Source organism: Delphinapterus leucas, chromosome 11, assembly GCF_059928025.1.
Source record: "Delphinapterus leucas isolate spDelLeu-1000000601 "Yukka" chromosome 11, BTC_Dleu_Yukka2, whole genome shotgun sequence".
NCBI lineage: Eukaryota > Metazoa > Chordata > Mammalia > Artiodactyla > Monodontidae > Delphinapterus > Delphinapterus leucas.
Genome location: NC_143139.1, coordinates 12,408,449 through 12,424,435, shown reverse-complemented (window position 1 = coordinate 12,424,435; position 15,987 = coordinate 12,408,449). Strand labels below are relative to the sequence as shown.

At 39.4% G+C, this 15,987-nt stretch overlaps 1 protein-coding gene across 1 annotated transcript in view; it reads right to left on the bottom strand.

The window, feature by feature from the left end:
• Positions 1 to 14,390, bottom strand: part of PTPRO (protein tyrosine phosphatase receptor type O) — a 117,279-nt gene extending 102,889 nt beyond the window's left edge. The window contains exons 1-2 of the mRNA XM_089920073.1: positions 14,314 to 14,390; positions 7,365 to 7,705 (exon numbers count right to left, since the gene is read on the bottom strand). Coding sequence (XP_089776199.1) covers positions 7,365 to 7,705; positions 14,314 to 14,390 — 418 coding nt within the window. The remainder of the gene's footprint in view (positions 1 to 7,364; positions 7,706 to 14,313) is intronic.
• Between the last annotated feature and the right edge of the window lie 1,597 nt (positions 14,391 to 15,987).

Below are 15,987 nucleotides of genomic sequence, written 5' to 3'. Positions count from 1 at the left end.
ATGATACTTTCCTGGAATATTTAAATAGCTTTCTGAATTATTCTTCCTGCCTCCAATCTCATCTTAATTTTTCTTATTTACTTCTGTTCAAAACTTTTAAGCCTGCAGGCTACTTGATACTCTCACTTTTGTCAGAGTCTCTGACTTACACCTGTCACCTTCACCTCACTGACTTTTCCCCTCCTGATCTCTTTTGGTTCTCTTTTGCTCCCAACCCGTTGAGTACTTTTCTATTTAATGCCATCGGTATTAATTATATTTATTGATCTTATACCAGGTGCTACACACTTTGTTAAGGAGTTTATTTAAAAATGTTTTATTACAAAAAAATTTACATTATTTAATAACACCCTCTACCAAATCAGTAATCTATAGCCCGCAAACCAAATCTGGCCTGCCACATGTTTTTGTATGATTTATGAGCTCAGAATGGTATTTACAGTTTAAAATGGTTGATAAATATCGACAGAAGAATACTATTTCATGACATATGAAAATTATATGAAATTCAAATTCTGGTGTCTTTAAAGTTTCCTAAGAACACAGCCATGCTTATTTGTTTACATATTATCTATGGCTGCCTTTCTGCGGAAATAGTGGAGTTGAATGATTGCAACATGGATTATATGGTCCACAAAGCATAAAGCATAACTAGGCCTTTACAGAAAAACTTTGCTAACCTCTGGAATAGATTATAAATTAGAAAACTAAGAGAATGTAATCATCTGCCAATGTCTACATTATGGTTTCCAGTTTTCTTTGGCTCTAAAGTTCATGCTTTGATCCACTATTCAAAATATCTGTGTGATAATTTGTCCATTCCAATGCAGGATTCAGGATCCTGTGGCTTGCAGTTCTGTTACAAGAAGGAGATTTCCCCAATCAAATCGTATTATGTCATTTCTTTGCATTAAGATGTGTCCTCATTCCTCGGCTCTTAGAGGTTAAGGTCTAAACTCTTTTCTAGCCACCTTTCCCTTTATTTTCTGTAATCACAGGTTCTTGCCACCTTCACTCTTGAAGTTCACAGGTGTGCCATGCTATGCACATATGCCCCCATTCTTTTTACCTATGATTCCCTTTAACTCTGATTGTGACATCTTCCACTCTTTATTCATTTGGCAAGTTTTCAATAATTTTTAAATAATTGTTTCTTCTTCCCAGTGCTCCCTAAGAAGGCTGGGCAGTCTCTTACATAATTCTTTTACAGCACTTATATATTTGTAATGTTTTGTTTGTCTTTTCCACTACTATATACAATCTCTGAGTGTGGGTATTTTATTTTTATTTCTCTGCCACCTAGGACATGGTGTAAAGAATGTAGGTAATACATAAAATAAAAACTCATGCATTATTTTTATTATCATGGATGAATTTGTATGGAATATTATATTTGTAGAGTGTCCCCATGCGTGTTCTGCCATGTTTACAGCCACTATCTCTAGGACTTTGCAAACACAGGAGACAGTAGTGTGTAAATAGCATTTCCCAAATTTCTAAGCAATTGTTTTCATGTATTATCTATTGAGAAACTACTCCTTCTCTCTAATGTGCACATTATATACTGAAGGTTCTCAATCAATTAAATATTAATCAGAAGTCAGAGCCTAAGGGTTATGAAACCCTTTTGAACTGGCCAAATGACTTGTTTGTGCTGCATTTATTCTTTGCCATGTTCCTCAGCTTTCTCTGAGAGCGCCAGACTCAGAACAACTGTAGAGAAATATCAAAGGACTGCCCCAGGGCCAATTGCTTTGTCATTGCTTTTTTCATGAAGACAAAGATCTAACACAGAATAAATGACTGTAACAAATGTACCCTTTTAGCCTCAATGTGTCAACTCTGGGAGCAGATCCTACAAATGTTTCCTAAACTTCCAAGAAAAGCTTCCCCTTAGAAAAATAAAGATGGCAGAAATACATCATTAACTGATAAATAATGCTAATTTTAGAGCTCAAAAGTAATCTTAGTCATCATGTATTTTAATACTCTCTTTTTTTAAAGAAGGAAGCTGAAACCCATCACCTCATGCCTAATGTCACAGAAATATTTGTGCATTAACCCCCAGTTTTTATATTCCCAACCTATTATTGCTTTAAAAATCTGGGATGGTGTAATTGAGTATTTAAAAATAGAGTAGAGGGTGAGAGACAATAAACCATCATTAATCAATTTTTACTCTTTAGATATCAATGCAAATTTCCTCTTCTGCTTAAGATGTAGAAAACTGCAAGCCAATGCTATCCTCCTGTTAGGGGAAACACTGACTAAAACCCCCCGCCCTGGCCAGGCACCATAGTAGCCACTTGCATGAGTTATCTTAAACAGGAAGTCCTAGTAAGGAATGTGGAACTAACAAGCTACCACAAAAGGAAGAATTCAGGGAAGGTCAAAAGGAGGGAGGGGATGCCAGTCCATATGTCCTACCAACCTCCCAGAATCCTCCTCGCTGGAATCCATCTTGGCTGAGTGATGCCAGGAAGGACCGTGAGTCATCACCATAAAACCCGAGACTGCGAGCTACATGGCAGAGCAGTTCTCCTGGGTTCCCTTACCCTTCTACTCTCCACCCAGGTGCCCCTTCCCAATCACATCTCTTGCTTTGTCAGCACATGAGTTTCCTCGGACAATTCATTTCCTAGTGTTAGACAAGAGCCCACTCTCAGGCCCTGGAAGGGGTCCCCCTTCCTGCAGCATCCCAACATCCAACAGTGAGAAGAAAAAGCCGAATAATCCATGAGACACAATTTTTCTTGTGTCTATCAGAGAAATAAGATTGCAAGGCAACCAAATGAACTAAATTCTAAAGACAAGCCCCTCTGAGGAGAAAAGGGACACATTAACTGTTTTACCTTTAGTAGGGCATGGCAGAAAGAAGGGGCACCATTAAAGCAGGAAAGAAGAAAGCAACTAAAATTTCCCTGATCCAGAATTAGACTGCTCTGTCCAAGAAGGTAGTTACCAGCCACCTGTGGCTATTTAAATTAAACTTAGAATGAATCAAAATAAAATTAAAAATGAGGGGGTACTGTACTGGACAATGCAGATATAGAACATTTCCATCATCCAAAAGTTCTGTCCAAAAGTATAGGACAGAGCTGGTTTAAAATGAGTGGGGCTCCCAGGCACAAGTGGAGCCCACTTCTCTCTAGCCCTTTACATGGGCCTCCGTCAGGTGCTCAGGAGAAATACTGATGGCAAGAGAGCTACCCTCCTACCCTCCAGGGCACAGGGATGCAAGTGATAATTAGCACCATTAAGCCATCAAGGAGAAAACTTAATTCCCTGGACTTTTTAAAAATACAAAGCAAAACGCTTAAGCGAGAGGTAGAAGTTCTTTCCCTCTCAGTTCTCTGGCAAAGATCTTCCTCCTTCTGGGGGACAGGTAGAAGTAAAAGATGTATATTCCTGAGTCAAGGGCAGAAACAGCCTTGGACCCATGATCTTCATGCACTGATAGAAGGTAGAGTTCTGCTACTATGGGGAAGAGGCAGGAGACTCTCCAACCCAAGACCATCTACAAGGTTTAAGGTAGACTTTGTCTGTGAGTGTATAGCAAGGGGTAGGAATGCTGAGAATGCCCCACTTAGCATCACAACATCTGCCTAAGCCTGAGGCTGAAGGAGGAGAACCAAGATCCTCCCCCATCCCCCCAAAAGTTAGCACTAGTAGAAAGTCCATTGGTAAGGGAGAGGCAAAATCATGGATCCCTTCTGTGGTGCATGTGTTCAGGACTTGCTGAACATTGAGGGTAGAACTGGAATACTGAGAAACACCTTCTGTCACTGCTGGCAACCTACCATTGACCAGAAGAATTTGAAGTCTGTGATGAACTGTAGGTTAATAGTACTTTAAACTGAGCTCAACTATTGACTAGAGTGACCCAACTCCTCACACGAACAGCCTAGCAATATGGAAGATTTAAGTTAAATTCATGATCTAAAAATAAATGATCTAAGCTTGTACTGTTTAAATTGGTAGCCACTAGCCACATATGGCTATTGAGCGCTTAAAATAAGGCTAGTGCCACTGAGACACTGAATTTTAAATTTTATTTATTTTAATTATATTTAAGAGTAAAAAATGTGTAAATTTTTATATCCTGATTATATACTTGAGAAATAAAATATTGTCTGCCTTATCAGTAAACAAAGGATGTCACAGTCATCAGCGATTGCAGCCACCGCCAAAGGTGAGCTGGTGAGCCCTGAGGAAACTCAGGATGTGAAAACAGAGGATACAGGCCCCAGATAGCTGAAGTGCGTATCAAAGGAATGATTTCAGTGAGCCCAGACCCTTGCATCTTCCCACACATAGAAAAACGTTAAATTCCTTAACTAGTTTTCTTTTATTAACAATAATCTTTTGTTCCTACTACCTGACTTTTGTTGCAAAACTCCTATATATCCTAGCTCCCCCCTCACCTCCTTGGAGCAGTTTTCTCAGGGTTACTTGAGACGCTGCCTCCCGGGCTTGAAGTCCTCAGTAAGTCCACCGAAGAAAACATAACACTCAACTTTTAGGTTGTGCATATTTTTTTTAGTCGACATACTGAAACAATAATATTTTGAATGTAATGGGTTAAGTAAACTATGTTATTAAAATTAATTTCACCTTTTCAGAAAGTTTCTTAATGTGTCTAGCAGAAAATTTAATATTACCTATGTGGTTAACATTCTATTTTTATTGGCTAGTTCTAGTCTAAACACTCCAATTAAAAGGCAGAGATTTTCAGATTGGGGAAAAAAGCAAAATCCAACTCTATGCTGTTTACAAGAAACCCATTTACATATAAAGATATAAGTAGGTTAAAATTAAAAAGATGAAACAGGTATACCATGAAAATACTTAACAAAAGAAAACTAAAATGTCTATATTAATATCAGCCAAGATAGATCTCAACACAAGGCATATTATTTGGTATAAGGGGTGACATTGTATATAGATAAAAAGGTCAGCTCATCAAAAAGACATGGTAAACCTAAAAGTATTGTATTTGCACCTAACAACGTAGCAACAGAACTTCGAACTAAAGCATAAGCTAAAAGAAGTGAAAGGAGAAATAGACAAATCCATTCCCTCTGTCAGTCATTGTTAGAACAAACTGACAGCAGATCGTTAGGGTAGAGAAGACTTGAACAGCCAACCTGACCTAATTGGCATTTATTGAAACTTCACCCACCAAGTGCTCACAGAAAGCACAAGAGAGGCCATATTCGGGGCCATAAGACAAATCTCAACAACTTTTTGGGCATTGAAATTGCACAGAGCATGTTCTCTGATCACAACGACAGTTACCTAGAAATCAATAAGAAGATCTCTGCAAAATCGTCAAAGCTTTGGACATTCAACAACACAATTCCTAGCCCACGTATCAAAGAAGAAATCACAAAAGAAAACTGAAAACATGTTGAGTAGAACTTACTGCACATGCTAAAATATCAACAAGATATTCCAGAAATCTTTCACCATCTACTTACTTAACACATTTCTTTGTGAACCATTAACTAAAGGGCCGACTCCTCCAGCTTTAATCCAGAGTGGCTGAGTGCCTGCTAATGAGTGTTGGGTCAGCAACAGTCACTAGTTTTATTTTGCTCTGTGTCTTAGCCTTTTTTTCCTGGTTCCTTTTCTTGTTACTTGCTCAGCTAAATTGAATTAATATTTACTGATCACCATTTAAGCATAAGGGTCATGCTAGGTCATGCTTATGAAATTATGAAGATGAGTAAGGCAGAGCTTCTGATTCCAGGTGTTACATTATAGGCATTATACGCCTAGATCTGCTGCCTGGTTCTATTAGCTCCTAATTCGCCATTTCTGGAGCTTGTTTAAGACAGCATTTTACCAGGCAAGTCCCTTCCTTTAATTCAGCTCGGTCCTAGATTTGTTCATTATACGTATAAACCTTGAAGGTCTTGGGTCTGTGCCATGCCTAGTTTTTAGAACTCAGTACGGATCCTGGAACTCTGCCAAGGGAAACTTTAATTAACTTTTGACAGACATGTTAAAAATATGTCCTCTAGCTTGATTCTGAGTTCTTGCTTCTTGGTGTTTCTTTTTATCCCAACAGAAAATAGCACTATGTCCTTTTCCTTAATTGTGGCCAGAAAGATCACGTATAGATGGCAATTAAAAGATTGCAACCGGGCTTCCCTGGTGGCGCAGTGGTTGAGAGTCCCCCTGCCGATGCAGGGGACATGGCTTCGTGCCCCGGCCCCAGTAAGATCCCACGTGCCGTGGAGCGGCTGGGCCCGTGAGCCATGGCTGCTGAGCCTGCGCATCCGGAGCCTGTGCTCCGCAACGGGAGAGGCCACAACAGTGAGAGGCCCGTGTATCGCAAAAAAAAAAAAAAAGAAAAAGATTGCAACCACTGGAACAAAGAGCACAAAGAACTTTGCTGAGACATTGCATTGCTCTAGTGATAAACTCTACCATCTTATAGATAACAGTTTTTCTTCCATACATCAACATATACAGTAGAGCCGAATTTTACTTTGAGATTATGTATTAAAGGCAGAGAGAAAAGTGAAAATCATATGTAGTTAAAACCACTCCTAAAAAATTTCTAATATCAGCATGACCTCTTAAGACATGTGCTACTAAAGGTTAAAATGTTAATGACTTTTTTTTCTTGGCATTTTTCTTGGGCAAGCCTAGGCTAGTTTGAGGGTGAGGTGAGGAATAGCAACTGATAAATAACGATATATTTTACTCTCTCTCAACTAAAAATATGTAATTTTGATTTTTTTTTTTTTTTTTTTTGTGGTACGCGGGCCTCTCACTGTTGTGGCCTCTCCCGTTGTGGAGTACAGGCTCCGGACGCGCAGGCTCAGCGGCCATGGCTCACGGGCCCAGCCGCTCCGCGGCATGTGGGATCTTCCCGGACCGGGGCACGAACCTGTGTCCCCTGCATCGGCAGGCGGACTCTCAACCACTGCGCCACCAGGGAAGCCCGTAATTTTGATTTTGAGCCAGCTAAATATTAGCATAAATTCATTGCCTCAAAAAGCAATTTGCTTAATATGAGAATATGTGTTCTAGAAAAAAAAAGTTATAATCATACTATTAAATTATATAGCAGCAAATTACATCGTCCAATCATGAATCTGAAATTGTCATTCAATCTCAAAATAGGTTGACTTTTTTTGGTTTAAACACATTTTGATTAACAAAAGGTTACAGTAAAACGTGATCCAGCTTCAGCAAGGGACTGTATTCTTAAGGTAAAGCAGAACTTTGAATCTTGTCACTCGATTTCAAGGCAATTGATCTTGCCATTCTGGGCTCTGTTTTCATGAGAACCCCCAGGGGAATATGCCCAACAAAGAGACACAGAGAACAATATTGCACACGATGCTTACTTGTTAACACAGTGATTGATCTGGATGGCTTGGTAACCACATTTCCATTTACCACTACCAGAGTGATTACATAATACAGGCCGTGATAACTGGCCTTAAAGATAATGGGAGGAGGCAAAGTACTGTTGAATTCCTCAAATTCGAAGAAGTAATTTTTTGATTCACCAGTTATCTTCACCACATACACGGATGATGGACTCATGACATCTGAAGCTTCTAAAGAGACAGCGATGCTATTATCATCTTGGACAGTTACATGGAATGTTGTAGCACTCTGTTTAAGGAAAGAGAGAAAAAGGAAATGGAGGTCAAATTTCAGATTATTTTGCAATAAAATTATACTGACATAATTTCCCCAAAACTAGTGTTATGATAAGCATTGCTTTGTGAAATAGAGTTACATAGGTATTTTAGCGTACGAGGAAAAGCAGAAAGAGGGAGATTAACCCTATTGTGGCAATTGATCTTCTCAGGATTTTTTACTTTTAGCATTCTTCTTGATTGAAAAGCTGCTTCCGGTTCATGGATTGTGCCATGTAATAAACACAAAATAAACACCATGGAAATGCGTAATTATAAATGAATGAAAATCATCTTGGCACTCGACTTCCAGAGAAGTCCTATGGAAGGACTTTGTTTCACCTATGTTGAAGAAGCTGTATGGTTTGAAGAAGCACTATTTTACTTTGGAGGGAGTAGTCCTGCCATAGTCCTAGGAAAATTCTAGAAGAATGTTTGTTTCAAGGGAGTGATTTCCTCTCTGATGTCTCTCCTGTCAGTTCTGGAAACTAAAATAGTCAGGGCTGAGAAACCTGTGATAATCCTCATTAAAGGTTAGCCAGTCCTTAATATGAGAAACTAAGATGCTCTTTGAGGAAAGGACCAGACTCAGGAACCGCGGGCGTTGATGGAAAAATCAGCAGTTAGTGGACTGAAAACTTTGCTCCGAGTCTCCGGATAAATGCTCATGAACAGTATTTGAAAAGTCATTTGTGTAGTTGGTTTAAATATTCCTTCCTGATTTTTTCCCACACTCCACAGGCAGAATCCGTCCTCTTCTGTTCTCTGGTCTTGACAAGACTCATAGACTTTCTAACATTTGCCGTTCTGTTTTTAATTTACCTTCTGGGTATGCAGTGTCCAGGACAAGTTATTTCATTGTTCTGAGCCTCAGGTTTCTTTTCTACAAAAGTGGGACAGGAAAATTGCTGAAACTTGTCAAGGACTTACAAGGATCCAGGTACCAAGCTAGGCAGGCTATAAACACGATCATCTCATTTAATATTCAGAGTTATCTCACGAGGTAGATATTATTATTTCCATCTCAGTTTGTCACTGTGCAAACTGAGGGCCAGAAAGATTAAGTCACTTGCTCCAGGTCACACATGTAGTTTGGACTTTTAACCACCGTACATAAGTACCAAGACTGAGCTCCACTGTTGTTCTACATGTCTTTGCCTTGTCCTCTTGACTTATTTTCCTAACATCGAGTCTGACAGACAGGATATAGCTGATAAATATTTGTTAAATGAATGAAAGGATTGCCGATTGCATTAATTATATGTGAGCATTCTCCTCCTAGGATTAATCTACTTATTGATTTTTGTACCTCACATATTGTCAGCAACCAAATCAGGTGTGCAATGCATCAATCCTTTAAAAGATACTGTATAGACCTAAAAACATACTGACTTTTTTTCCTTCTTATTTCATTTTTTAAGAAGTCTGGTTTTTAAAGGTCCTAGTACCTATAAAGACTATCTGGGCATTAAGAGAAGTTTAATTCTATGTTAACATTTAGCAGACTTAATTGTGTTCACGCTATTCCTATTACACTAGACTGTAAGTCCTCTAGGGCAGAGATTGCATCTTATTTCTAGCTGTGTCTCCAGCTCCAGGACCAATGCCTGGCCTATGCCAGGTGGTTTGTGATCTGGGCAGGCCTGGGAAGATTTATGTAACCCGGAATTGTCAGTACGGATTGACTCTTTAAATGTCCTTTATCCACATTTGTCTCTTATCCTCAGATACATGGGCAGATTTCTAAAACAGAGTTCTGTACTTTGGGGACCAAACATAAAATGTGACCCTTTCTCCATTGCCAGCGATCAGGTGGAACGTGAGGCTAAACCAAGTGTTGAGTATCCAATAGCACTGAAATCTGGTTTTTATTCATTATTGATTATAGAAGTTGATTCACTAACTCAGAAAATAATAAGTTTACAGGTATCAGATACACAATTACTAAGAATTTTTTGCTCTATGTTTTAACAGCCAATAAACTGGAAGTGTTTATGATAATGAAAAGAGGAAAAAATAAACTCAATTTCGTAAAGTGTTTAAGAAATCTGTGTCTCATGTGTCATGATGCCTTGTAGACAGTTAAAGCCTCCAGGAAAAGGAACTAATCTTTCAAATGCTAACAGCAGCTTTGGGGATGATTGTTATCAGCCATTAAAATAAGCATTGGCCCATGTGTTCCCAGGTTGCCAAAAATAAATCAGGTTGGGCTAATCAGATTCAGTCAGTGGCACTAATGAGAATAAGGCAGCAGGCTAAGTGCAATCTAGGCAGTGAGCCTAAAAGAAATGTCATCTATGTTATTTTTTTCTTCTCTGTCCCCTTCACTTCAGCTTTTCCTAGAATCTACATTCAGGAGAAAATTCTGAATGTATGTTGCAGGCACGTCATCCCTGCTGAGAAGCAGAGCAAAAAGGAAGTATTAAAAGTAATCAAAATGGATCTGGTAAACTTAGGTAAGGCCAATGCTGGTTTATTTGGTGGATAGAAAACTATTTAAAACGTTTTCTTTTTCTTTTTCTGAGACTGGTAAAGGTATTGCTCAACTCTGCAGTAAAAATATTTTCACTGAAATGTCCTTTGCATAACGAAGTTTAATATAGAAATTTCTCTGGTCCAACACCCTCATTTCACACTTGAGAGAACAATGGTGCAAATGTCACACAGCTAATTGATGTCAGAATAAGGTCTAGGATCCACACGTTCTGATGTCCCTTGGTATTTCTCTTTCCTGAACTAGAGGTAAGTTGCTTGAGACAGAAGAAGGGGCCTAGGGGTTTGGCTTCAGCAAGGAAGCGGGAGCCCAGGAGCCTGTCACCTGTTCTAAAGCCAGTCCTGGGACAGAAAAGCTATTGGAGACAGAGTGGACAGCATTAAAGAGGAGAAAAATGCAGGATGAGTCCCTGCGATGTGGGTCAAGGAAGAGAACTAGCCACAGATACATACTGAATAAATCCCAATTTGTAGCTTAAATTGTTTAAGTCGGACTTCCAAACTTTGCAGCCAAAGGTCCTGGTTGATACAAGAAAATAGTTCAGTGTTATAGACATGTAGAGAAGATAGCAATTCATTCTGCTTCTGCAGATGGATATGAGGGAAGGTTTCAGGGTAGAAGGGATGCTTGAAAGATACTCAGGAGTTTCCCAGGGAAACAAAAGTGAGGAAAGTCATCTGGAGAAGTAGGAAGAGACTCCAGGTTGCTCTGGAGTGGGTAGACAGTGCTAGGATGCTCAGAGGAGAGAGCAAATAGCCCAGTGCAAGTTATGCCTTATTAAGGAATCTGGGTATTTTTAGGCCAAAAGAAATCATGCACTGTTTGAATGCAGGAAAGTGGCATGATTAGACAGATCGCAGTTTAGAACGGCCAATATAGTTAGAAGGATGGGCCTAGTGTAGTTAGGAATTGGCTGACTGAGCCCATCTAAGGTCAGCAGACAGTAAGGATGTTGTAACCGTTCACATAAGACCTGACCAGAGTTCAAACAAGAGCTGGCTGCACCAGTTCTGCCCTTGTGACCTGCCGGTGTGACATGCTTCTAGAACATTATCAGTGCTTCAGCTGGCAAACCAATCAATGATTAGTATTATTAGAGAGGGCATGTTAGAGGAAACACTTAGAAAATTCTGCTGTGCTAAGGCTACCACATAAGAAGTGATGGGATGCTCAGTTCTTTTAGATAGTAGTATTAATGGTGTCTGGTGCTTATATAGCACTTAATGGCCGTAATTCCTGCAGACGTTATGTAATTCATCCACTTAGCCTCCTGTCCAGCTCCTGGGAAACCTTTCCAGCAAGACAGTCTGTCCTTTCAGTTCCTTCAGGAAGATTAAAGTCCCAGGGCAGCCCTGATACTTTCTTTCTTTCAGAAACTGTCAGAGCAGAATTTGGATGTGGATTTCAAAGACTAAGGATGGCCTCCCCCTAATCTCCCATTATTTATTCTATCATTCTTCAGAAAATTTTGAGCAACCAGCGTGTATCAGGAATGGTGCAGGACATTGGGGATATATTCTATTTGGGAGTAAAGAGAAAGACAGGCCTTGTGTGACTCTGTCCTTCCTAGAATTGTGTCTGACCCATAATCACAGCAATGATAATGATTTCAATGATGACAATATTATATAAAAGAACATCAACTTACATCATGCTTATTGCATGGTGCCAGAAACTTCTCTGAAGCTCATACAGCAGGCTCTTGAAAGCTGCTTGCCGAGTGAATGTGCTTACCAGCTGCTGTGTACTGCCAGACTTCTTTATGTGGGTCTTAAATGTACCTTTTTAGGTGGAGTATGTCAGTTCTCTCTTGGTGCCTGAGTCCACATTCACGCCAACACTGCCTTTCATGTTTTACATGCTCAGATACATCCATTTCTGTCTTTATGATTTCATGAGACAGAGCCCTCATCTCTTTTGCCTCTTACTTGGTAAAGGGAAATGTCTGGCAGGTAATATAAATGTGTGAAACAGTCAAGTTTAAGAGGATTGAATGATGGATTAGTTAGCAAATGGGAGGGTACAGGCATTGTCTAAAAGCATCATTAAAATCTGGCCAAAGAAAACACATTTGTTTGTCTCTAGGCAAACATAAAATACAGGGTATACTGGATTTTGGGACTGTGGATAAAGATGTACCTTCTAGGATAATGTAATATCATGGAAGTCAATGGAATATGGTTTCAAGAAGAAAGTGGGGGTCAGTGGTGTCACATGTTGCTAAGAAATGAAGGGCAAGGATTGAAGAAAAGTCATTAGACTTGGTCATCAGGAAGTTAATAGTAACATCTTTAAGAGCACGTCCTTTACTAGTATAAAGTAATGAGAGCACAAGGCTACTTTTTTTTTTTTTTTTTTTTTTTTTTTTTGCCGTACGCGGGCCTCTCACTGTTGTGGCCTCTCCTGTTGCGGAGCTCAGGCTCCGGACGCACAGGCTCAGCGGCCATGGCTCACGGGCCCAGCCGCTCCGCGGCATGTGGGATCTTCCCGGACCGGGGCACGAACCCGCGTCCCCTGCATCGGCAGGCGGACTCTCAACCACTGCGCCACCAGGGAAGCCCACAAGGCAACTTTTAAGGAGTTATAGAGTAAAACAAGCTACATACCCATAGGGTGGTTAAAATTAAAAAGACAATAAATACAAAGTATTGACAACAATTTAGAGCAAGTGGCATTTTCATTCACTGCTGGTGGTAGTGTAAATTAGCTTAAGCATTTTGGAAAACTGGCAATATCTACTAAAGCTGAATATTTACATAACACGTGACCCAGTAATTCTAGTTCTAGATATAGGCTCAGCAGAAATGAATGTGTATGTGCTCCAAAAAACATGTCGAAGAATGTTCATATTAGCTTTGTTTTGGGGTCATAATAGATTCATGGGCATTGATTATATTGTAAATAGTTTAGTTACAAATAAATAAAACATGCCATACCAAAAAAAAAAAAAAAAAAGAAAACACATTTGCAGGCCAGTCTTAGCCCGTAGGTTACTGGGTCACAACCCTTGAATTTGTTGCATTTGCCATCTCCTTGATTAAATAGATTATCTTTGCACCTTCAGCTTTCAATCTTACTCTGCTCTGCCCAACCAGAGTGCAGAATGATAAGTCAATTTTTACCCATTAACCATTAATTTAAAATAAATACTAATAATATTTCCTTAGCAAGTTGCCGTGTGTGTGCATAAGTGTGTGTAAAATAGCATTTTATTGTATATATTAATGCAGTAATTATTTCCCGACTGTCAATATGGACCTGGGGTAGAAGCTCTATGGAGCCCTTAATTTTGGAGATCAAAGAAAACAAGCTTGAGGAAAGAATTCAACCTGGCATTTTTAAAGTGGAAAGAAACTTAGGCTGAGGAGATATGCCAAGATTTTATGTGATAGGTAGGATAATAACAAGAGCCACATATCACATTTTATATTTTATAAAATGTTTTAAAATACATTTTTTCATTTCATCCTCAGAACCTCCCATTAAGTTATTATCTCACTTCACAGATGAAAACACTGAGGCACAAAGGTAGCCCAAATGCTACCTTTCATACCTGTCCTTGATTGGTGGTGAACTCTCTCAGCACAAACTATGATTTATGCCTCTACATTATGCTTGAGAGATGCTCAAAAAGTGTGATATCATGAAAAAAAGCAGTTTTGGAGATAAAAAGAAATTTTGGAGGTAGGCCAACGTGGGTTCAAATCTCACTTGAGTGATAGTCTCTCATTTTAATTCTTTGAGCCTCCTTTGCTTCAGGTAACTTATGGAAAAGCTAAAACCTATTATGACCAGGTTTTGGGGGGAGGGAAGTGAGATTATATGTGTACATTACCCAGTTGAGTACATGATATTTAGTAGAGCCTCCAAAAACAATAGCTAATTATTTCTACAGTATTTATGACCTATTTTTCTCCTTGATTCTCTTTGGGACATGTAAATTTTAGAAGATGTATCATTTTAGGACACTAACACCATGGTTCATAAATGGTTCCATAACCACTCTGACTTTCAGTCTACTTATTCAATAATCAATATTACCCTTTTTTGTGGCATCATGAAAGAGTTTCTTTTTCTATTATTACACCTGTGTGAGACAGCCTGAGCTAACCTGCTTGACTGAAGGTTACCATGGGAACAGTTTCTGGGACCTACTATGGTGACGAGACCTGTGAAGCTGCCTGGTTGATGATAGACTCGGGAGGAGGTGGGTCCACCATCCAGAAAGCCATCACATACATCTGTTCTTGACAGTCCAATGATCAGGCAAGTTCTGAAAATGCGTGACATTCTTCTGGCTTAATATGTTATGAAAAATAGGGGTCTCTGACAGGTCAATTCTGTGAAACAAGTGTTATTTTCAATAACAAGTGTTACTTCAACATGCAACACTGACACATTATTTTGCCTGAATTTTTAAATTCTCTACCTTGCTTCTTTATCCCTAACAGTATTGATAGTTTTTAAGTGGTTTTACCTCAGAAAGATGCTTGTAAAAATGTAGCTGTCCCACTTATAGAAAGATAATGTGAAAGATAATGGCGCTAATCAGTTATTTTAGAATTGATGAGTTCAGGTGAATTTCCCCACAGGCATGAAGTGTCTCTCCAACTGTGATACCAGTTAATTAAATCCTGAGGATAGTTAACAAAGAGTGCCTTCTGCTTACGAAACACATAGTTCACAGCCTATTTAGGTGCGATCCTTGTGACCTTTTGTAAGCACTGCCCTTTAACTCCCTTCCTCGTTGAGTTAGCATTGTCAACAACAGAACTTTCAGATCTTTAAAGCAAATTGTTTCCTGTTTCCTGTATCCTCCACCATCACTGGGATTTTATGATTTTCCTGGAGGACTGATCCCTCCATGCCGGATAAATTAAAGCCCAGAAGTCAAGGGAGATGAAGTGCTGTACTTTACACACATGCTTTGCTCAATGTGTACTTTCATGTAGTTTTAAAAAAATTGGTGGCACAGTGGTTAAGAATCCACCTGGCAATGCAGGGGCACGGGTTCGAGCCCTGGTCCGGGAAGATCCCACATGCCACAGAGCAAATAAGCCCGTGCGCCACAACTACTGAAGCCCACGTGCCACAACTACTGAAGCCCGTGTGCCTAGAGCCCATGCTCTGCAACAAGAGAAGCCACCGCAATGAGAATCCCGCGCACCACAAGGAAGAGTAGCCCCCGCTCACCGCAACTAGAGAAAGCCCGTGCTCAGCAACAAAGACCCAACGCAGCCAAAAATAAATAAATTAAATAAATAAATTTTAAAAAAATTAAAAAACATTTTTTAAAAAATTGAGTGCCTGCTGTATGCTTGGTGCTGAAGATATGATGGTGAAGAAAAGAAATTTGGTCCTGGTTCCAGTGGTGTTTGGAGTCTACAACAGAAGAGAAGAAATATACCATTTTAAATAATTACAAGTGAAAGAGGCATTGTAAAGAAGTGAATGATGATAAAAGAGGACCTAGCAACAGGATCTAACCTAGAGTGAGAGTCTGTACAGGTAAGTACAGGCTACAGTAAGAGTTGGCCTGCTGAAGATTTAGAGAAAAAATATGATGTGTGAAGAACAGTGTATATGAAGATTTGGGGGCTGGAGAAAACACAATGTATTTGAGAAACCAGAACAACATCAGAATGGTCAATAGTGGAAACTAGATCATAGGATACTTTCTAAGTCCTTCTAAAAAAGTTGAGGTTTATTGCTCAAGGCAATGGGAAACCACTTACAGCTTATAAAGCAGGGGAGTGAAACAGATTTGCATTCTGCAGTAGAAGCAAAACATTTATTATGTTAACTGCTGGCTCCCAAATTCCTATTAGG